The sequence below is a fragment of the Petromyzon marinus genome, chromosome 37, assembly GCF_048934315.1.
Source record: "Petromyzon marinus isolate PM22_M1 ecotype Great Lakes invasive population chromosome 37, UKy_Petmar_22M1.pri1.0, whole genome shotgun sequence".
NCBI lineage: Eukaryota > Metazoa > Chordata > Hyperoartia > Petromyzontiformes > Petromyzontidae > Petromyzon > Petromyzon marinus.
The window spans coordinates 12739820-12764148 of record NC_133703.1 but is presented as its reverse complement, the minus strand read 5'-3'; the positions used below and the strand labels follow the sequence as shown (position 1 = coordinate 12764148).

At 50.9% G+C, this 24329-nt stretch overlaps 1 protein-coding gene across 3 annotated transcripts in view; it reads right to left on the bottom strand.

Moving 5' to 3' along the window:
• Positions 1 to 24329, bottom strand: part of ANKFN1 (ankyrin repeat and fibronectin type III domain containing 1) — a 254019-nt gene that overhangs the window by 214190 nt on the left and 15500 nt on the right. For 2 of the 3 annotated variants that reach the window (XM_076072298.1, XM_076072299.1), the window contains exons 2-4: positions 17769 to 17892; positions 16163 to 16354; positions 1768 to 1958 (exon numbers count right to left, since the gene is read on the bottom strand). In XM_076072298.1, coding sequence (XP_075928413.1) covers positions 1768 to 1958; positions 16163 to 16354; positions 17769 to 17892 — 507 coding nt within the window. Of the gene's footprint in view, positions 1 to 1767; positions 1959 to 16162; positions 16355 to 17768; positions 17893 to 19306; positions 19401 to 24329 lie in introns of all 3 variants that reach the window. The other variant, XM_076072300.1, reaches the window with a different exon arrangement.

Genomic DNA, 24329 nt, shown 5'->3' with positions numbered 1-24329 from the left:
ACTATGACCGCTACTACTATAACTACTACTACTATGACTACTACTACGACTACTATGACTAATACTAGGACTACTACTATGACGACTACTACGACCACTACGACCACTACTACTACGACTACTACTACGACCACTGCTACTACGACTACTACTTCTCAGACCACTACTACTATAACCACTACTACTACGACCATTACTACTACGACTACTAACTACTACGACCACTACTACTATGACCGCTACTACTATTACTGCGACCACTACTACAACCACTACTACGACTACAACTACTAACTACTACAACTACTAACTACAACGACTACTACTACTACGTCTATGACTACTACTACGACAACTACTACTACTACTACTGCGACCACTACTACTACAACTACTACGACCACTACTACAAACTACTACGACTACTACTAACTACTACGATTACTAACAACTACGGCGACTACTAACTAACTACCACGTGTTAAACTGAAAGGAGGGAGACGCGCCCGAGAGGACTTCGATTAAGATCCAGCTCTCCGCTGGATTTTAATTAAGCGGAGCTGAATTAAGCAGAGCTGGATTAAAATCCAGCTCCGCTTAGTGCAGCTACCACACGGAGCGTTGCATCACGGCGATCGTAAGAGGTGGCGACAGATTTGGGAGGCTTTCACCCAGCGGCGAATAGATGATGGTCATGGCTGGCGATGAACGACTTTTTTAATCGAGATTCGAAACTCATTTTTTCAGAACTGATTGTTGTGTTTCGTTTGTTGTTCTTAAGCCCGCACCTCCGATTAGCCCGGTTGTCTATGTACGGTGTGACAGAGGTATAATATACAGGGTGTTTAAAAAAGATAGACCCAATTTGATATTGCTATATCTCTGCAATCACGAACCGCTCATGAATGAAACTCTTTCCACTTGAAAAGGCGGGGTATAGAGTTTCAAATGATTACCGCGAGATGCCTCTCCCAGCGCACAAACAGCCCCTAGCCTCAGTCATTCCCAAGACAACACTGCCTCAACGTTGGATAGGTCGCACGGAACCCCAAGACTTAGCGCTACACTCTTGGCCACCAAGATCCCCAGACATCACCACACCCTGCGACTTTGTCTTGTGGGGATAGATCAAAGACCGTGGTGTTTTTGTGCCACCATTAGCGACTAATCTGTATGACCTCAAAAACAGAATCAGTGACTTCAGTGGAAGAAGATACTTTGAGAGGCGTTTGGGACAAATTAAACTATCGTCTCGATGTTGTCCGTACAGCAGGTGGAGGGCACATAGAGCATTTTTAAAATGGTTCGTAAAACTTGATAACTCATTAAATCGTTTGTAACTTTTTTGGGTAATTGTAACATGTTGCCATCGTGAAATATCCTGCTTTGAAATTGGGTCCAAACTTTTAAAACACCCTGTACATGCGTATGTACTCATCATTAATCTGTAAGCCCCGAGTGAGCAGGGATTATACTATATTTCAAAGTTCATGTGTAATATTCCCACATTTTTGGTACTTTACAATCACGCGAATTTATTAGATTCCTTCGATCAAGTAAACACACATAAAACTCCTGGACCCGAAACACCGCTGCTTGACGGGAGACCTCGTTATCTCCGCAATTTAATGCGGTTATTTTTCTTCCAATTGCTGTTTCACGGAAGAACAAAAATAAACAACGCAAAAGTGACAGTCGTTTCTCCGATTGTAACTCGTCGTCGTCTCGGGCTTCACCAACAACAACAAGACCCCACGCCCCATTTACCTGGTGGCGCGGAGCAGCGGGCCGTCACCTGGGGACACGTGACCACCGGGGCCCTGTCGACCCCCTTGCAGCCGACCGCGTCCCCTCGGAGGGGCCGCGGGAGCGGCCATGGCGCCGCCAGGGGCTGGTACGGATCCGGCAGCACGCGGGACCGTGACAGCGCCATATGCACGACCCTCTTGTCCAGGGACCTGGGACGCAAAAAAGACAAAGATCCCCGCCCTTCTGTGTAGCCTTAACAAACTGTTGGGGCAAGTGCTGTGATAGGCCGACATGGCGCACGAGGGGCTGGGTGGCTGGCACCACCACGGCCGCCTTCGTCTGCCCAGTGGCGATGGTTACACACCGCACCGGGTACTCATTTGCGGCTGAGTCGACCTAGAGGAGGCTCAGAACCGGTTCAGATAATCGTCCCCGTGAGCAGAAATATTTAATTTGGGTCGCCGGGTTGGCAGCGCGCTAACCGCCACCCTGCCGCTCCCCACCGAGACACACGTCCCCGGTGCGTACACACGAACACGTGGGCACAATCACAGCTGGGCACCCGCCACATCAACGCGATGCCGGTGCACGCGCGCGCGCGGATCGATACGCTCGTGCCGTATTTGGGATCTATTTTTCATTCTCCACGGCGTGCGAAATGTCACGGCGTCGTCGACTCCCGGCGCTCCACAGGTACCGTGGCAAGTACCGCGCTGCGTAGGTGGGTTGTTACGGCACGTGTCTAAATGCCAGTGGCCCTTCCTCAACCCCCTTCCTCCCAAGCCCCCACCAGGGAAAGGAAGACGCCTTTGGGAAAATAGCGGAGGGACAACAGTGTTCTCTGGTGCAGCCGAATTTACGAGATTCATTACGCGGACAAAAAAAAAAGGCACAAAGATCCCCCCTATAGACTTTTGGGGCAAGTGCCGTTAGCGAACACCTATGAAGGTCGGCAGGGCACACGACAGGGTGGGTGGCCGCCTTAGTCTGCCTCGTGGCGAGGATTACACACCGCACCAGGTACTCAGTCAAGGCCGAGTCAACCTAGGGGAGGCACAGGATCGTTTCAGATAACCGTCACCGGTGTTGGTGGCCGTGAGCGGGAGTCGAACTCGGGTCGCCGTGTTTGTCGCACGGCGAGCTCACCAACACAAATACAAAGACGCACGTGTGCACGCAGACACCCACGGAGACAAAGCGCTCACGTTGAGCCTGAGAAGAGTTTTTCAAAAATGAGATTTTACTTTATTTAAGGTGCATTTATTCAGATTTTAATTCATTCAGCAAAATGGATCTTTGCACTTGTTTGTTTGTGGAGCATTTCTTAGGTTTTTTTTCGTAAGTTATTGGCATGCTGAGTGTCTGCTGCGTCTTGTGCAGCGCTTCAAAATCATTTGATAAAAGGCAGTTTATGCATACAATTGTTATCATTATTATATTTAGTTAGGAAAAAATCCAGACTAATCCCGGGTGATATGTCAAATACAAGCAAAACTCCACTCTGTATCTCCACTCATAGATATCCAGATATTTTAGTCCATCAGTCTGTTGACTTTCTATGCAAAATATTATGCAGCGTTTTTTTTAAGCAAGTCAGGATCGTAAAACAAATGTGACTGGCTTATGAGACGTTACGAGCAAGAGTGCTCCATCTACACTATGGGGCCCTCACTGCGGGGTTTGGAGATCAGTCAGCGGGGCGAAGCTGTCTGCTGGCCAGCAGCACTTGCCCCCAAAATTGTGTCAAGGATACACGGGGGACCTTTGCCTTTGCACTGGGGAAATCGGCGGTGCAGTCCTTGTCCACGCTGCTCTGCGAGCACGGTGGCCCAAGTTCAATTCCCACCCACGGCTTACATCAGTGACAAGCGATATCCAAAATCTGTCGTTGGCCCTCCCACCTTCACCGACCGGCAGGAAAGGTCAAACAACTCACGTGACTGGCGAGGGGGCAGGCTTTCATCCAGCAGTGGATCGAGAAAGGGGCGTAAGTCCAAGTCATTGTCCGTCTACACATTTTTTGTAACGCAATATTTTATACAAAGTGCGTGCAGTCGCCGGTTTGGGACTGCTTTTTCAAAATTGCAGCTGCTAAGTTATTCTTAAAATTATTTTTCTTTCGCGACCAGCAGCGTTTTAAATATCCCCGACGCGCCATGCCACGCGGACCCCGTGCCCGCTGGGGTGAGGGCGCGAGAGAGCGATCGTGACCATGAAGAGTGCCGCGCGTGCACGCAGCAGAACCGATGGCACACACCGCGCTGTGAGTCCTTTTCATACATTTCCGCGGGCGTCACGCCGTCTTCTTCCTCTTCCTCTTCTTCCTCTTCTTCCTCTTCTTCCTCTTCTTCTTCTACCTCTTCTACCTCTTCTTCTTCATCGTCTTCTTCTACCTCTTCTTCTTCATCGTCTTCTTCTTCATCGTCTTCTTCTTCTTCATCGTCTTCTTCATCGTCTTCCTCTTCTACCTCTTCTTCATCTTCTTCTTCATCATCATCTTCCTCTTCTTCTTCTACCTCTTCTTCATCATCTTCTTCATCATCATCTTCCTCTTCTTCTTCCTCCTTCCTCTTCCCTCTTCGTCTTCTTCTTCATCGTCTTCTTCATCGTCTCCTTGTTATTAATAAATTATTTTTATTTAATGATTTTATTTTTTACACTCCCGACATTGCTCCAACGCGCCACCGTTCACAACCGTCAACGTCCTCCTGCCGCCCTGATTGCCCCCTTCAATCTCCACCGCCTCTTCACAGTGCTCGCTCGCCGCGGCGCCCGAGGTGCGACCTGGGACCATCGTTCACCTTCAGCTACGACCCACGGCGATGACAACTCGAGAGCGATTCACTCCCACTATCTCCCCCCCCCCCCCACAACCGAAAACCTCAATGCGGCTGTTGTTCAATCGCCGCCTTGTGCGATGTGGCCGCGCGAGTTCTCCGTTGCGCTCCACGGCTCTCCGATTGTGGGGTTTTGTTGGGGGGGGGGGGGGGGGGGGTAGTGCCGGCGTGTTAATTCGGGCTGCCATGGTGGCGAGATGTTAACTCCTTCGTCTGGTGTACAGGAGGTCGTGGCTTCGATCCCAACCCCGACGCCTGCTGCTGTATATTTGGAGTTTGCGTGCCTCTCTCCCCGTGATCGTGTGGGATTTTCTCCAGGTCCTCCAAGTTTCTACCTCCACATTCAGAATCAACGTACGTTTAGGACATTTGGCTGATAATATGTCCACATGATAAGCCACTGAATTGGGCTATCATTTGTGGCCAGGTCGCTTCTGAAAAAGAGCTATATAGCTCGGTGAGCCTTTGCTGGTAAAATAAAAAAAGTAGTTTACCGTTAGTTTCTTCGGGAGATATTGGGACGTTTCGCTCCGCGCGTTGGGAGCTGTTCCCTCTTTGTGAATGACGTTGAACCGAATTGAGTTCCTCAAAGTCACTGAAGACGCTTGCAGCACATGGCGCTAAAACGTCTGACGTCACCGCACAAACAACACGCAGTATTGCCCGACATGCTTTGCGCGTTTAGATGTTGTCCCTCCCCATCGCCTCTGATTAGCCTGGCTGGCTACGTGCGGTGCGAAAGAAGTTCAACATACAGTACACACGTACACAGCGGAGAGCTACACGGCAGCATAAAAGTTCTACATTTGTCTTCAGAAACAAACTGCAAAAGCAACGCAATGCGACTTAAGGTAATGTTTAAATTTGAGGGCGTCTCGGTACACCGTACAGAGCACAGTGGCGATATTTACGTTGAAGAGAGAGGCAGTCAGTCTGGATGGGATCAATGGAAAACAAAATTAAAGGCAGGAAGTCAACAGCACGGAGGGCTGGAGGAAATGAGATCCAGACGGCAGGGGATAGCGAGTGACCCACCACTGCACTGCTGGAGTTCCACAAAGTGGTACCCACTTTATCTACCCGGGGGGCTCGATCAAACCCCGGCTGCGTTTGTGACTCACAACACCGTGGGTCAGAGGCCCTTCCGCGGCACCGCCCAACCGGACACGATTCAGCGTAAACAAAATTAGCTGCAACGCACCGTCAACTAAATTCCAGCCATGCCATGGACGCCCCGCTTTGCATTCCCACCAGCGTGTGCATTTTGGGCCAGATTCACATCTCGACAAAATGCCTCCAACTCATAAACCTCGGTGGTGATTCCCCCCCCCTGCCCGCACCCCCACCGTTGGCAAAACGAGACGTCCAGGACGTTTGCTCCAAAACAAAAAAAAGGAACCCTCCCGGCGGAGAAAGATGAAAAATTCCGACGCCGAGAGGTGGGGAATCGAGCTCATCGTGTAAACATGGGCAGAGAGTAATTCCCACGTGCACCGATGCTGGAAGCAAACGCACGCGGGGCCTGTCTGCGTTACTAATAAATCAATAAATAAACGAGCGAGGCCCAACATGGAGAGGCGACTTGACACCCAAGGGGAGTCGTGTTACGTGTGACTGCCGGATGTTTAAAGGGCGCACAGATGTTAACTACCTCGCCTGGTATACGGGAGGTCGTGGGTTCGGTCCCGACACCGACGCTTGCTGCTGTATATTTGGAGTTGCGTGTCTCCTTGCCCGTGGTCACGTGGGGTTTTCTCTGGGTCCTGAGGTTTTTTTTGTACCTCCACATTTAGAATCAACATCACGCGTTTAGAGTATTTGGCTGCTATAAATTTCCACGCGATGAGACATTTGGTTGGACTGTCATTCGTGGGCGGGTCACTTCTGAAAAAGAGCTATCTAGCTCTGCCGGCCTAACCTGGTGAAATAAAAAATTATAGTAAAAAAATAGTTAAAAGATAGTTAAATAGTTAATGCCGGTGAGGAACCAATCCCTCGATTGCCCCGTGTCCCACTCGATCCTATCTCGCCAAACACGCTCAATTTTATCCTCCGGGCATATTTTGCCATCGCTCATCGCCGCCGCCACACGGCGCAACATTCAGACGCGAAACTCGACGCATATCATCAAGAACACTGCGGCCTCAAAAGGGGGGGGGGATAAAGTGTACGATGGGCGACGTTTCGAGCATTGGCCCTTCTTCATGGGACACGACGTTTCGATCGCAACACAAGCGATCGAAACGTCGTAGTTTTTTTTGTTAGTTTTTGTTCTTTTCTTTGAACCTATCTACGTCACTTTAGCGAAAGACACAAGAATATACTTGTGACAATTTGCAACAATACCACGTGACATGTGCTGCTGCCTCCGGAGTGCACCTGGAGAAGGTTCCAGGCCACGCGTTGACAACGATGGCGAACAAGTGGGAGACTCTTTGACTTTTTTAAGCTATTAACGTTACATTTGTTATCATGTTACAGTGTAGTATTATCCGCTCTTTTTCCATTAAAAACGATAGTCTCATGTAAGTGTTAACATTTTTTAAGCACCCTGCATTATGAGAGCCATGGGATATCGAATGAGTTTTGAAAAACGCGTTTGCCTTCGCCCTCAAAACGTGTGGACGAGAGTAGCGAGTAACCATTGAGCGACGCGCCGACGAGAATAAAAAACTAGTTGTGAATTACGGTGGCAATTCGAATCGAGGACTCAACGTTCCAAACTCACGGCAGCGACGTTTCGAGCAATGGCCCTTCTTCATGGCACACGGCTGCAGCGGGGAGGGTCGCGTCAACCCGTTGCACGTGCGAGGGATGTGACGGGTAGGAATGGAAATGGACGGTGGGTTAAGGGGCATGGAGAGGGAGACAGTGGGGCGGGAATAGTGGCAGAGGGGACAGGAGGGGGGGCACCCGGGGGCATTCTGGCGGGGAACGGCTTGGGAGAGGGCTGTGGGCAAGTGTGGGCTCGGTGTAAAGGGCCGAACCCCAACCTCGTGTCGGCTCTACCACGACTACTACCACTACTACACGTGTGTTGAGAGTGGAGCGGTCCCAAGGCGGGTGAGCACTCCGGTCTTTTATTGGTGCCGCTCTCACGCGGAACACCTCCACCTCCTCCACCACCACATCCACCACCTCCTCCACCTCCTCCTCCTCCACCTCCTCACTCCCATCCCCGCCGAGAAACGCCCCGAGCCCCTCCCCCCCCCGCGCCCCCCCCTTTTCGGGGAGTTCCCTCCCCCCTCGCCTTCTCGCTCTTTTCCCTCGTGATGTCACCCTCTCGTGGGGGACCTCCACTCAAGGAAGCGCAACTCGTCAACTCGCACGGTTCACCACCCCGTGTTCTTGGACAGGGAGATTTATTTTTTGAGGTCCATACGGCGTGCAGCCGTTTCAATACGGGCAACAAAAATCCGCAATTGTTGTCTATTTGTTTGTGTTTCTCTCCCTTGTGATGGGACTTTGTAGAATGAACGTTGAGATTTATAAGAGGCACGGGGTGACCGGTAAGGTCTGCCTTTGGTCTGTAATGAGGTAGGCACTGATAAGGGGTTGGCTGGTATGCGATGAATCCAACAGCGGCGCTTCCCAATGCACGCGACTTGAGGCGTGAAGCGTGTAACGCGAGCCGAAGGATCGGGCGATCCCAGCGATGACTCAACACATCATTCGCCGTGAGGAGTGAATGGTCCCGTCCTTTGGACAGATTGAAGAGGTCTTCCTCCTCACATGAAAATAAGAAGAATACTCGGAAGTCCACGGCAATGGGCCAACATCCTACTCGCTATGCCTTCACCTAGAGTCGCCTCGCTATTCCAGCAGGTGGGACGCCATGCACATTCGATCGGAGCGGGTCACCAATGTTGCCTCCGAGGGCAGACAATTGCATTGTCCACAGCACGCCTCCCATGCTTTCTCTAGACAGCAATGGTTTAAGCAAGCCGGACTCGACTGATCAGATGATGAATGTCAAAACCATCCAGAGTTTTGCTCGCCTTGTGGAAATTATGTTCTCCCAGAAGGCCGTGTGGATGACGGTATGCATTAAAAAAAAGCTACTTTAAAAAAAAAATTGTGGAGGGGCAGATATATGGAGGGGGCATTCTGCTTAGTTGCTTAGTTCCTGATCGTTTTACACTCGGGGTCATGAAACTCGAGAGTAGAGCTACTATAGCGACCACTTTGAAGAAAAAAAAATCTCCTCCCGATGTCGCCCATCTCCCACGACAAGGCCAGCTGGGTTTGTGGCGGCATCAAGGGCATCGGCCTCCCTGCCACTGTCGATGTCACCTGGCCACGGGGACCACGTGAGAAGCGGACAAACAGCCTGGACCACCGTCTCCACGCCTCAGAGTTACGGCCATTTATGTCTCCCCCACCCCCCCCCCCTTCAAACATTGCGCCGGGTTATGAATTGCGTTCTTATTATAACTATATCACACACCTCCAACGTCACCAAAGAGGGCATTTTACATCGTGACCCGTAATTAGTTGCTCCGTATTTGCTCCACACGCTGCAATTTTCAACACCAAACCGTGCCGACCACTTCATGGGGCCCGATATGGTGATAACCCCCCCCCACCTCCCACTCGGTAAATTTGTATTTTCTTGACATTCACCAGAGAAAATACACCGCACGTATTTTTTGTGCCTTATGACCATGGAGCCCGATGTTAAAGGCTCGCGATTTCAGGGGCCTTATCGTACCGTGCATAGATGTATATAATTCAGCGCCTTACTCCCGGGCGCTTTGCGACAACTCCAACATCGCACGCGCGATAACAGCGCTCGCACCGACGGTTCACGCGGCCGCCGTGCCGGAAGAGCGAGCGAGCGAGCGAGGGAGCCGCTCACCCCCGCGGTGTTTCGGGGGGTACGCGACGCGCACGGCTCGCGAGCCCTCCTCCTCATCCTCATCCACCTCATCCTCCTCAAACGTTTCCCCCTTGACAATCTGCCCGCAAACTCATTAGGGGTGGGGGGGGATGCTTGTGAACAGCGCACTGTCGCGGTTAAAGGTCACCTAAAAATAATGATCCCACGCAACACGCCGGGGTGTTTACATTACTTAATTAGACACGGTGAACGGGCAAAGCGGTGTGCGCATGGTGACGATGTAAGTCGTGAACTGATTTCTTTAGAACTGCTTCCTGTGTTTAGTTTGTTGTCCTTCCCCCCGCACCTACGATTGGCACGGTCGGATACATACGGTGCAAAAGAAGTTCCACACACAAACAAGTCGTGCAGATTTCTTCAAACTGTTAAGAAAAGTGCGTGAGGCTTGGCCAGGACACGTGGTGGCGAGTAGGGACGACGGCCTGATGGTCAAGTATGGGGCGCCACGGTGACTGGGAGATGTTGACTCCCTCGCCTGGTGTACAGGAGGTTGTGGTGTGTGCGTCTCTCTCATCATCATCACGGTGGCTAGGAGATGTTAACTCCCTCGCCTGGTGTACAGGAGGTCGTGGTGTGTGCGTCTCTCTCATCATCATCACGGTGGCTAGGAGATGTTAACTCCCTCGCCTTGTATACAGGAGGTCGTGGTGTGTGCGTCTCTCTCATCATCATCACCACGGTGGCTATGAGATGTTAACTCCCTCGTCTGGTATACAGGAGGTCGTGGTGTGTGCGTCTCTCTCATCATCACCACGGTGGCTATGAGATGTTAACTCCCTCGCCTGGTATACAGGAGGTCGCGGTGTGTGCGTCTCTCTCATCATCATCACGGTGGCTAGGAGATGTTAACTCCCTCGCCCGGCATACAGGAGGTCGTGGGTTCGATCCCGAGCCTGACGCCTGCTGCTGCTGTATATTTGGAGTTTGCGTGACTCTCTCTCCCCCCGTGGTCGCGTGGATTTTTCTTCAGGTTTTTCACTCCACATTTAGAAACAACACCACGCGTTTAGAGTATTCGGCTGCTATCAATGTCCACATGATGATAGGCCACTTCCTTGGGCTATTGTTTGTGGCCGGGTCGCGTCTGAAAAAAGCGCTATGATGTAGGTCAGTGGGCCTTGCCTGGTAAAATAAAAATGTAAGCTTTAGAATCAACGACGGAGTCTCAGCCAAGGAACGCAACGCGTCCGAGGGGACGTCAAGCGAGGAGACAGAGCGATTAAATGAGCCGCGTGCAAGCGCCGGGTGGTGGATTGTTACATCGCGGCCTCGTGAGAAGGGGCAGCGGCGGCATGGGAAACCCTTCATCCAGCAGTGGATTGACCACGGCTGATGATGACGATGATGACGCCAGTACAGATGTGAGAGATGATGAAGATGATGACGATGCTCACTGTGATTGATTGAGTTATGCGAACAGAAATGATGATGATGATGGCGACTCAAACTAACTTCCTCTGTGGGTACTTCCTGAACGGGCGATGCATTAATTATTTAACAAGTGTCTACACATCTGTATGAATGGAAGTAAAGGGATACAGTAAATAAATAACTTTACCTGCACTTGGACGATAGCTCCTTGGTCAACTCACTCGTGGTAATCGGAGTGATTCCTCATCGTTTGGCGTGACGGTTGGCTACGTACGTGTGTTGAATTTCTCTTGCACCGTACGTAGCCAACCGCGCTAATCAGAGGGTTGGTGAATCACGCAGATTTACAAAACTCCCATAAGCCACTGGGCTGCTCGGCGTGGCCCAGAGATGGCAACGCCAATGCTTGGATCCATCTGTGCAGAGCTCAGAGTGCTATCCCACGATTGGCTTTCTCCGAGTCATCCAGTGTCCCTCCCAGGCAAAAGCCAACCACTAATTGTATGTGCGTGTGTGTATGTTGAACTTCCTTCGCACCGTACATACCCAACGGTGCTAATCGGAGGTGAGAGGAATTAAATGGAACTGACGAAATATTGCAATGCAAGACACTCAGTGAATACATATTGGATAAGTAAGGGCATCGTTATTATTATTACTAACATATCATATTAGAACGCAACGTTTTGCTGGCTGGACTGCTTGCCTGCCTGGCTGGCACGCGGGTGACGTCACCCCCCCCCCCTACCGCCCCCCACCCCAGCTGTGGATCCCGGGCAATTAAACTAAAACAAAACTACTTTTGATTGTTACCAGATAAGGCTCACTGAGCTGTGTAGCACAACGCAGTGGCTTAGCACGTGGAAATGTATAGAGGCAAAATACTCTTAACACACTTATAGAACCTAAATGTGGAGGGGAAAATCAGAGGACCCGGAGAAAAATCCACGCGTCCACGAAGAAAGAGACACGCAAATTCCAAATATACAGCAGCAGCAGGCGTCAGGTCGGGGTCGAACTCACGACCTCGTGCATACCAAGCGAGGAAGTTAACATCTCCTAGCCACCGAGGCGTGCTGGTTGTGATAAAAATACCTTGTGGGAAATAAAACTTCCCATGAGAGACAAACAAAAACCACACGCAATCATTATCATCATCATCGTCGTCGTTCAAAATAAGCAAAGCAGGACTTGGCCAAACATACAAACTTCAGGACCCTCCCAAAAACATCGTTGTTAAACCGAGTGAGGTTTTTTTTTTATTTCCCCTAGATACGGTGAAGACGGCACAGCGCCGCAAAATTATTTCTCACGCCACCGCTGTCGGAAGCTTCCTCCACTGCAGGCAGCTCTTCTTACAGGAGCCTCTCTCGTCCGGATAAATGAACGGATTTTAATCGTGGAATATTCGTATTACTCTTTGTCATTTCCTAAAACTCAACCCGCTTGTCCTTACTTTTGTACTTGGGCTTTCGCGATCAATACTTACGATTCGTAATTCGTTTATCTTGCGTTAGATCGCCGTGCAGGTGTAATGCGCATTTACTTTAATCCTTGCACTGCCCGACAGAGCCAATCAAATCAAGTTGTCACGTTACCAAATATACGCATTGATTTGTTTTTTTTCTGAAACCCGCAATGTAAAATTCTATGTATGTTGAACTTCGTTTGCACCGTACGTAGCCAACCGTGCTAATTGGAGGTGCGGGGGAATGGCAAACTAAACACACAAAGCAGTTATAAAGAAATTAGTTTTCAATCTAGATGATTTAAAAATGTAAAAAAAAAACTCGCTTACACCTGGCGACGCTGGGCTGTAAATCTCCAGCGAAACGTGGAGTCAAAATGCACCAAACTTTTGCTGCTTTTCAACATTCCTCCTCCTCCTCTGCTGTGCTGTGCTGTAACGCCAAGTCAAGCTGCACTAATCGACCACGGGACAACTCGACCTGATCCCTCCCTGTCCTTGCCGTGGGAGATGGGCAAACATGGCGAGCGGGAGTCCGCTGAGTGCCCTGGCTAAAGGGGCCTCCGGTCTCCACGGGCGGAAGGAACCTCCCCGCTCGTGATGAAGGAGCCTTCACCGCGGAGAGGAGCGGCGATGAGAGGGCAAACGATGAGCTGTGGCCTAGCGCCGAGGCCCTGTGTGATGAGCTTCATCGTTAGCGAACCGTCACAGGGAGACATTGGATCCTTGTTGGTTGGCAAAAGTTCATGCGGCCAAAAATTCACCTCTCGTCCTCAACTCTGACTTCGCAGTTTCCCCAGCGCCAGGAGGACATCGTCCGGTGAACCCCACCGCTGTCTCCCCCCCCCCCCACTCCCGTTTTCCCATCCGGAGCCGACGCAGCCCGATGTCGCCGCCAATGCCGTTCCCCGCGGTGCTATTTTGGACGTGAATCAAACACCCTAAACCCTAAAATAATGCGCACTGAGAGACGCTAATTACAAGTTGGTGTTCTCGCGATGCACGCGTATTCAGGTAATCGGAGTTATTCTTTTGAACGCTTACAAACTAAAAATAGAATACATTTTTGCTTCCTTATTTTAAGCTATTTCACGTTTTGAAATGACACCTGTCAGTATATTTTTAAAAGGAGCGCCCCGCCCCCGGAACGACAAACCTCCTGAAGCGTACGGAATGCACAGAGACCGCAGTCCCTTCGTAAAGTACGAGGGGGGGACATGGTTATACAACATGGTTGTACAACATGGTTATACAACACAGTTATACAAAACACTCGAGCTGGAGACGTGAGCCCCCACACGATCGCTCGTCATCAACGGCAATGATAGCGGAAGCAGTGAGAGCGCAAATGTCATCATCGTATGTCACCATGAATGTCATCGTCATTAATGTCATAATTAATGATGATGATGAAATGATGACATTAATGTCGTCATCATGAATGTCATCAACATCAATGTCAACATTAATGTCATCATTTGTCATCATTAATGTCATTATTAAATGTCACCATCCATGTCAACATTAATGTCATCATTAATGTCGTCATTATCATTTATGTCATCATTAATGTCATTATTAAATGTCATCATCTATGTCAACATTAATGCCATTATTAAATGTCATCATTAATGATGATGATGACATGAATGTCATCATCATCATGAATGTCATCAACATCAATGTAAACATTCATGTCATAATGAATGTCATCATCAATGTAAACATTAATGTCATCATGAATGCCATCATCAATGTAAACATTAATGTCATCATGAATGTCATCATCAATGTAAACATTCATGTCATAATGAATGTCATCATCAATGTAAACATTAATGTCATCATGAATGTCATCATCAATGTAAACATTAATGTCATCATGAATGTCATCATTATATCTCCGACATCGTGCCGCGCGTCCTTCGGCGCGACGTGCGACCCTTCACTCCTCGTGCTGGGAGAATTTTCAGGGACTCGGTTCTGCGCGCAATTCGTATCGCTGCCTTTCCAGCAACTCAGCTGCTGAAAGAAGCTACCCAGCACACGGGGCAGTAGAAACATCGCAGATCGCGCTGAAACATTGACACGGAGTGACCCAACAAAAAACCCTTGCAGCACAACCGCACCTCCGATTGGCACGGTTGGCTGCGTGCGGTGCGAAAGAAGTTCAACATACGCACATACAAGCGCAAAATCCTACCCTCTGCCATCATCACTAGAACAGAGACGATAGCCTCCAGAGAGAGAGAGAACCAGCACAAGGATAGGGGCGACATTTGCCTGCGCTGATTAAGAACCATGGACGTGAAAATAGCGATGGCATGAGATTCACTGTCTAGCGGCAGCGCGAGGTTTATTAACAAAGAATGGGAAGCGAGTTGATCGCGGCGAAGTTTCTTGCCAAATATTTTCGGGGTGCCTGGTGGACTGTTATTCAGTGGTAGTAGGTGGCACGTGACCAGTAAGCCACAGCCACAATAGTGAGAAATACGATGGATGTCGTGTGCAGGGAGCGGATATATTTTCTCGGTTGTTGACAGACCCGGCTGAAACGAAGCCACCATCGTTAGGCTTGATGATGTGGCGTCAAGGTGGCTATGAGATATGAACTTCCTCGCCTGGTATACAGGAGGTCGTGGGTTTGATCCCGACCTTGAAGCTTGTATATCTGGAGTTTGCGTGTCTTTCTTCCCATGGTCGCGAGGATTTTTCTCCGCGTCCTCCGGTTTTCCCCTCCACGTTTAGAATGAACGTCACGCGTTCAGAGTACTTGGCTGCGGTACATTTTCACGCGATAAGCCACTTCGTTGAGCTGTCATTTGTGGCCAAGCCCCTTCTGAAAAATAGCTTTACGGCTCAGTGGGCCTTATTTGGTAAAAAAAAAAATCGTTTAGTTTGAATTTCGTGCACACGAAACCAGTCAACGTCGACTAAAAATAACAAAGCAAAGAATCATTGAGTCGATAAATATTGTTTTTCCGTCGCCAATATCATAGAACGACATCGCGCACCGCCGTTGGCAACGTGCCACCCCCCCCGCCCCCGAGCGCGTGCACACTCGCGCAGGCTGTGCCCGCGCGTCCACGTGTAGTGACATCGGGGATGTCACTGTATGGTGCCGGCCCGGGAGGGTCGTGGCGTGCGATGTCCCTACGTCGCGGACCGCACTGGCTGGGTTGCTGTGTGATGCCGGCTTTACTATAGCACGGCGTGCGATGCACCGTCATCGCGTACACCCCGTAGGTGGGGGTGGTACCAGCCCTAGCGGGGCATGGTGAGCGCTGGGATAGCGCGTGCACCACGCACAGCGTGTAGTGTGGGCTCCCACAAGGGGGAGCTAGAGAGTGTCAGCCCATGGACAGGGTTGCCCCGTAGACACGTGATCCAGAGTGTCCACAGAGAGAGCCCCAGGTGGGGGGGCTAGGGGGTGATCACGTGTTCGGGGAGAGCTCTCGAGAGGGATCGGGAGGGAGCTCGAACGCTCGCGAAGGTGGGCGGGGCCGAGGGCGGAGCCAGCCCCGACCCGGGAGGATATAAGGTGGGTCTCTGAGAGGGACCGGGGTCGCTTCGTTTTAAAAGCTGGAAGCTCCGCGTCCTACAAGCTGGAAGCTCCACGTCCTACGAGGCATCAACACGTGGTCGGGGGCCCGAGTGAGGGTCCGACCCTTCGTAGCTGTAACTCCTCCGTGTAGTGTAGCTAGCTGGGTGTTCACCACCCTCGGCTGTATCTGGTAAAGGGGCAGTTACCCCTTTGTGTATTACGTGTTGCTATAACAAATGTGTTGCCGCTAAAGCATAGCGTCTGCGACTCGGTTGGACTCACTACACACGCACCGTGGCGCCGCGCGCGCTGTGCCCGCCCCGCACGGCGGCCTGTGAGCCCACACGCTGACGTCGCCGCCGCCGCCGCCGCCGCCGTCGTCGCGATGCAGCTCCCCGCCGCCGCCGCCGCCACGCGGTGCCCGCTCCCACAGCAGCCACGACTCGAGCTCGCCCAGCGTGAGGCCGCCCAGCAGCTCTGCCAGCCTGCAGCACAAGTGGCAAGACAAAGGACCCACACACACATGGAGCCTTTAACAGACTTTTGGGGGCAAGTTGAAGGTGCTGTTAGTAGCGAGTGGGCACCTTGATGAAGGCTGGCACACGTGGGGGGGGGTGTGTGGCTAGCACCACGCCCGGCCGCTTTTTTTTTTCCTAGTGGCGATGTTTACACACCGCACCAGGTGCTCAATTGAGGCCGAGTCGACCTAGGGGAGGCCCAGGACTGCTTTAGATAATCGTCGCACACGGAGCACATGTGTGGGTACACACCCACACGGGGCACACGCCCACACGGGACACATGCGTGGACATGCACATACTGGGCACGCACACGCGCAGACACACGCGCATCAATGGATGCATCATTGATTCATGCCCAACGTTTGCAGTGTACAGAGAGAGGCGTCGCGCTCTGGCTCTGTGATGAACGGCGCGGTGATCATAGTTGCAATTAGCACGGTGCGTTTGCGCCGAGCCAGGCAGCAGCTTCATCATTCACTGAACGCAGGCGGCAGTGGCGCCATCCTGGGCCCGCCGCTCGACTTGGTTTTTATAGCTTCACAGCTCATCGGATTGCTACAGTATAAATACTGATTCTGATTTGATTCTCATTCTGGTTTGGCGTCATCGTCCGTCTTGCACCACAGCCACGGTCCAGGTTGTAGCGTGAGCCCAAAAGGATTTAAACTGAAGGATGATGATGATGATGGTGGTGATGGCAGGCAAAGTGGTCAAGCAGCTTCTGTTTGTCCGGATAGAGGGGGCTAAACGGGCACGCCACGGGCAGGAGAAGAGATGGAGTGATGCGGTATGGGAGGATGTGGAGCTGAGTGGACTTGCCGGAGACCGGTACCAGCGGTGTCAAGATCGGCCTCTGTGGAGGAGGCTCGTGAAGGACGCTGCTGCTGGGCAGTTGGAGGCAGTCGCCCTCCAGCAACAATGGAGGTCAGAGGAGCGACGCTCACAACAACGGGCGAAGCGGCGGGTGGTTAAAATGCAGCAAGTTGGCACAGTAAGGGGGAACAGCTGGGTGCATCTGCCAGTCATGTCAGTCAGTCAACCTTTGGCACCTGGGTCTGTCCCGTGATCTCCTGTCAACGAGCCTTTGACACTTGACGTGGCCTCAAAGTGCACCAGTGGCCAATGGCGGACACTGGCATTGGTATTGGCTGGCAAGCCACGATGCGGCTACCTGTTATGGTAATAGGTTTTTACCCTTTTATCTGGCACACAAACTGACACCTTTACACAAGGGATCATGTTTGCATTTTGACTACTTGTGTTGTGGTTATCGCAAACATGATCCCTTGTATAAAGGTGTCAGTTTTTGTGCCATATAAAAGGGTAAAAACCTATTACTATATCTTGTTACCGACAAAGGAGGTCTCATAATGGCTACCTGTTGTCTGGGAGCGTGGCTGGACCAACGGGGAGCGTGCTTCTCTTGCGGCCGTCGATGATGACCGGGTGAATGTCCATCGCGGGACGAGGCTCGGTCAATTCTCGCTGCATCGCCTCGAGATCTGTTTACGAAAAGAGACAAAAGCAATCTCGGGTGTAATTCATCCCTCCGCAGAGCATGAATACAAATGGGCACTGCAGGAAAGTCCTGCCGGTTAAAAGAGCGTCTTCAAAGCCCGCTTTCCGCTGTCCCATGTGCACCTTCCACACATTTAATTTTTTCCTCCTGCGAATTTGGCAGGGCACTTGCGCGCGCACATACACACACACACACTCTCTCGTAAGTGCCATCATCCAACAGTGGATAGAACATCGCCGATGATGATGATAATGAAAGGAGGAGGGTGAGAAATATTTGTTGTGACAGAGCCATCATCGTGGTGAGGCGTTTTGCCGCTCACCCGGCCACCGCAGCGATCCGAGAAATTGTCACAAGTCATGGTGCGAAAGAAGTTCAACAAACATAGATTGGTATTGTGTCTACCTTTTTCTCCCTCCCCCCACCCCCCCATCTCATTTGTAGATTTGGTTGCTCCCTTTGCCTCAATGTACCAGGTGAACACTGCCGTGTGTATGAACCATAATAAATACAGCATCTCGTCAGCTTCACAGCGGACGTTGAAGATCCCGTGACGTTATTTTCGCAAGAGTAGGGCCTTGTTGCGTCCCCCAGCGCCACGGTCAGAAGTTGGCAAATTTTAAAATTACACGAAAATTACTCAATTTGGATTATACAGACACACACGTGGAGCAACATCGCCACCTCCTGGCAGACCACAGGGCTTGGGCAATTGGTGTTGGTCGTGTCGGTTTTCTGGCTGCCTCCCTGTTTGTCTTCCTCATGTTCTGATCGGGGTATAAGAATAATGATGATGATTTGGAGTCCATCAATGCATGGACGCATCGTTGGACCCAGTTTAAGTGCGATCCGTGTTATAGCTCCATATATATAAAAGGCAAAGTGGTGATTATGTGTGTCTGTTCAAAATGTTTAGAGTACTTCCCGACATGCAACAAACTTGAAATTTGCCATGTGGGTACTTTCCAGACTGTACACCATGCAAACATTATAAAAATACACTTTTGCATTTTTGGAGGGGGGGGGGGGGAGCTCAATAATGCTTATTTTTTTTGCACGTAAAGTGAGCTGTGACGTCAAATATGTCACGTGACCCTCGCATGTGGAAGCGTAACGCATTGTAGTGTAGCGGTTAGCGTGCCGCGCTACGAACCTGGCGACCCGAGTTCGATTCCCGCTCACGGCCACCACCGGTGAAGATTAATTTAACCGGTCCTGGGCCTCCCCTAGGTCGACTCAGCCTCAAACGAGTAACTGGTGCGGTGTGTGAACATCGCCACTGGGGAGACAAAGGCGGCCGCCCGTGGTGAATCCAAGTCCCGGGCGAAGCCGGATAGCACAGCTAGTATTGTACAATTAGGAGGTACCACAGGCAACCAACAAGCAAATGAACTCACCGCCGTATTCATTGACGCGACACTACTAACGAGCAAGGCAATGTGTTGAGCAGCTGGATGCCAACGTCGTGGTCTACTTGCCACGACGAGAGGGCTGGAGGAGAGAGAGAGAGTTCCTGTTATTTTGCTGTTCCTCCTCCGTCGAAAGGGTGCAGACTCAAACATCGGTGTATGACGTGATCCCTCGTTTTCCGTTGCCATGGCCACAATTGCACTGCTGTGGCTTGTGTCTTTAACTTTACATCCATGAAGGACGAACCATAGCCTACTTTAGTCAGGGATAGATTCACACTTCTGCGAAAACACAATACATCTCACGAAATAATACATTAATCTCACTGTTTAAAAAGGCAAGACCTAGCCATGTCAGATACCAAAGGTCACGTTTCAATATTTTTTGTATGTTTCTCAAAGTACCATATTATGAACTTCACAGCCACCACATTATGTAGCCTATGACACAATGTGAAACACTGAAAGCTCTTAAAGTGACAAGATGCGTTTTTTATTTTACCAGGTAAGGCCCACAGAGCTGCATAGTTATTTTTCAGATGCGATCTGGCCATCACCCACAACCATTACAAATGATAGCTCAACAAAGTGGCTTTTCACGTGGACATTTATAACAGCCAAATACTCGAAACGCATGTTTCTACATGTGGAGGGAAAAACCGGGGGACCCGGAGAAAAATCCATGCGACCATGGGGAGAGAGGCACGCAAACTCCAAATATACAACAGGCATCAGGGTCGAGATCGAACCCACAACCTCCTGCATACCAGGCGAGGTAGTTAACATCTCGCCATCGTGACTCCCCTACATGCAACGGGGACCGTGTGTCATTGTGGTCTGCCGAGACACCCGTGTGGTGATGATGATGTCACGGGTGATGGATCAGGTTTTCAGGAAGCACAGTCATCGATCTCGGAGACACCGCTCGTTACAGGAATTCAAAACGCATTCCCGGCCCAGATGCCCCAGACAGTTTTGCCCATGGCGTCGTAACGAGAACCATATATTTTTTAAAGCCCTGCTTTAGACCCTCCTGTCCCCCCCCCATCAGAGCAGAGCAGAGTATCACAAAATCCTTCCGAAAAAACGCGGCGATCGCTTGCTGTGCCATCGTCGGCGAGGAGCGGCGGCACGAGTAATGAGTGCGCTGCCCCCATCATCCAGCCACGCGAGTTTTATTCTGGGCTGTGGGTAACATTAGGGACGAACGACGTCCAAACTGGACCAGGGCCAGCCCATCCCCCCCACTCATCAATTTAATCAACCCGCAATGGCCAGTTATCCCGATACAACTCGCACACTCTGTTGGAACTAGCGGACTCCACTCAGCTACCACGATCCACCACGCGTACTCTGGTGGAACTAGCGGACTCCACTCAGCTACCCCGATACACCACGCGTACTCTGGTGGAACTAGCGGACTCCACTCAGCTACCCTGATACACCACGTGTACTCTGGTGGAACTAGCGGACTCCACTCAGCTACCCTGATACACCACGTGTACTCTGGTGGAACTAGCCGACTCCACTCAGCTACCCTGATACACCACTTGTACTCTGGTGGAACTAGCAGACTCCACTCAGCTACCCCGATACACCACGTGTACTCTGGTGGAACTAGCGGACTCCACTCAGCTACCCTGATACACCACGTGTACTCTGGTGGAACTAGCGAACTCCACTCAGCTACCCTGATACACCACGTGTACTCTGGTGGAACTAGCCGACTCCACTCAGCTACCCTGATACACCACTTGTACTCTGGTGGAACTAGCAGACTCCACTCAGCTACCCTGATACACCACGTGTACTCTGGTGGAACTAGCCGACTCCACTCAGCTACCCTGATACACCACGTGTACTCTGGTGGAACTAGCCGACTCCACTCAGCTACCTGATACACCACGTGTACTCTGGTGGAACTAGCAGACTCCACTCAGCTACCCCGATACACCACGTGTACTCTGGTGGAACTAGCGGACTCCACTCAGCTACCCTGATACACCACGTGTACTCTGGTGGAACTAGCAGACTCCACTCAGCTACCCTGATACACCACGTGTACTCTGGTGGAACTAGCCGACTCCACTCAGCTACCCCGATACACCACGTGTACTCTGGTGGAACTAGCCGACTCCACTCAGCTACCCTGATACACCACGTGTACTCTGGTGGAACTAGCCGACTCCACTCAGCTACCCTGATACACCACGTGTACTCTGGTGGAACTAGCGGACTCCACTCAGCTACCCTGATACACCACGTGTACTCTGGTGGAACTAGCCGACTCCACTCAGCTACCCCGATACACCACGTGTACTCTGGTGGAACTAGCGGACTCCACTCAGCTACCCTGATACACCACGTGTACTCTGGTGGAACTAGCCGACTCCACTCAGCTACCCTGATACACCACGTGTACTCTGGTGGAACTAGCGGACTCCACTCAGCTACCCTGATACACCACGTGTACTCTGGTGGAACTAGCCGACTCCACTCAGCTACCCCGATACACCACGTGTACTCTGGTGGAACTAGCCGACTCCACTCAGCTACCCTGATACACCACGTGTACTCTGGTGGAACTAGCCGACTCCACTCAGCTACCTGATACACCACGTGTACTCTGGTGGAACTAGCGGACTCCACTCAGCTACCCCGTTACACCACGTGTACTCTGGTGGAACTAGCCGACTCCACTCAGCTACCCTGATACACCACGTGTACTCTGGTGGAACTAGCAGACTCCACTCAGCTACCCCGATACAACACGTGTACTCTGGTGGAACTACCCGACTACACTCAGCTACCTGATACACCACGTGTACTCTGGTGGAACTAGCGGACTCCACTCAGCTACCCCGATACACCACGTGTACTCTGGTGGAACTAGCGGACTCCACTCAGCTACCCCGTTACACCACATGTACTCTGGTGGAACTAGCCTACTCCACTCAGCTACCCTGATACACCACGTGTACTCTGGTGGAACTAGCCGACTCCACTCAGCTACCCTGATACACCACGTGTACTCTGGTGGAACTAGCCGACTCCACTCAGCTACCCCGATACACCACGTGTACTCTGGTGGAACTAGCCGACTCCACTCAGCTACCCCGATACACCACGTGTACTCTGGTGGAACTAGCCGACTCCACTCAGCTACCCTGATACACCACGTGTACTCTGGTGGAACTAGCCGACTCCACTCAGCTACCCCGATACACCACGTGTACTCTGGTGGAACTAGCAGACTCCACTCAGCTACCCTGATACACCACGTGTACTCTGGTGGAACTAGCCGACTCCACTCAGCTACCCTGATACACCACATGTACTCTGGTGGAACTAGCCGACTCCACTCAGCTACCCTGATACACCACGTGCACTCTGGTGGAACTAGCCGACTCCACTCAGCTACCCTGATACACCACGTGTACTCTGGTGGAACTAGCCGACTCCACTCAGCTACCCTGATACACCACGTGTACTCTGGTGGAACTAGCAGACTCCACTCAGCTACCCCGATACAGCACGTGTACTCTGGTGGAACTAGCATACTCCACTCAGCTACCCTGATACAACACTCGTACTCTGGTGGAACTAGCGGACTCCACTCAGCTACCCCGTTACACCACGTGTACTCTGGTGGAACTAGCGGACTCCACTCAGCTACCCTGATACACCACGTGTACTCTGGTGGAACTAGCCGACTCCACTCAGCTACCCTGATACACCACGTGTACTCTGGTGGAACTAGCAGACTCCACTCAGCTACCCCGATACACCACGTGTACTCTGGTGTAACTAGCGGACTCCACTCAGCTACCCCGATACACCACGTGTACTCTGGTGGAACTAGCGGACTCCACTCAGCTACCCCGATACACCACGTGTACTCTGGTGGAACTAGCGGACTCCACTCAGCTACCCCGATACACCACGTGTACTCTGGTGGAACTAGCCGACTCCACTCAGCTACCCCCATACACCACGTGTACTCTGGTGGAACTAGCCGACTCCACTCAGCTACCTGATACACCATGTGCACTCTGGTGGAACTAGCGGACTCCACTCAGCTACCCCGATACATCACGTGTACTCTGGTGGAACTAGCGGACTCCACTCAGCTACCCCGATACATCACGTGTACTCTGGTGGAACTAGCGGACTCCACTCAGCTACCCCGATACATCACGTGTACTCTGGTGGAACTAGCGGACTGGATGCCGTGGAATGGTGTACGACATTAAAACATACAATAGTCGTAAATCTTGACTTAAAGCGTTCGTGACTGCAAGAATTCATATTCTTTTGGTCTTTCGGTAAAGCCACGTAGATAGAAAAAATATAATAAAATAATAAAAAGTAATAACAATATCACGACTTTTCAATCGCAACACAAGCAATCGTCATCAGGCGAGAGCTGCTGAGGTAGGAAAAAATATATGGCGGGAGCGCTGCTAAGGCAAGGATTTATAAGGTTTGAGATGGGTGTAGCCCAAGGGTCAGTGGGCGGGGCTAGAGATGAAATTTGCATGTAAATGTAAGATAGGATAAATCTTTATAAACGAAGTTGTGGGGGTGTGCCATTGTATTGTGAGAGATTAGCATGTCAATGTAAGAAATTTGCTTGTAAATGTAAGCTCGGAGAGAGCTCGGACACAGTTACAAAGCGCAGATAACAAAGCACAGATAACAGAGTACAGATAACAAGCACAGATAACAAAGCACAGGTAACAAAGCACAGTTACAAAGCGCAGATAACAAAGCGCAGATAACAAAGCGCAGATAACAAAACACAGATAACAAAGCACAGATAACAAAGCACAGTTACAAACCACAGGTATTCTTGAGTCTTTCGGTAAAGTCACGTAAAGTCACATAGCCAATTATGACTTAAACTGGTTGATAACGTCCTTCCAATGATTGCTCAGTTTGTACATCATCTCGGTTGAAATTGTGTCTGTGTCTATATACATGGATGGCTTCATGAACGAATCTTTAATGA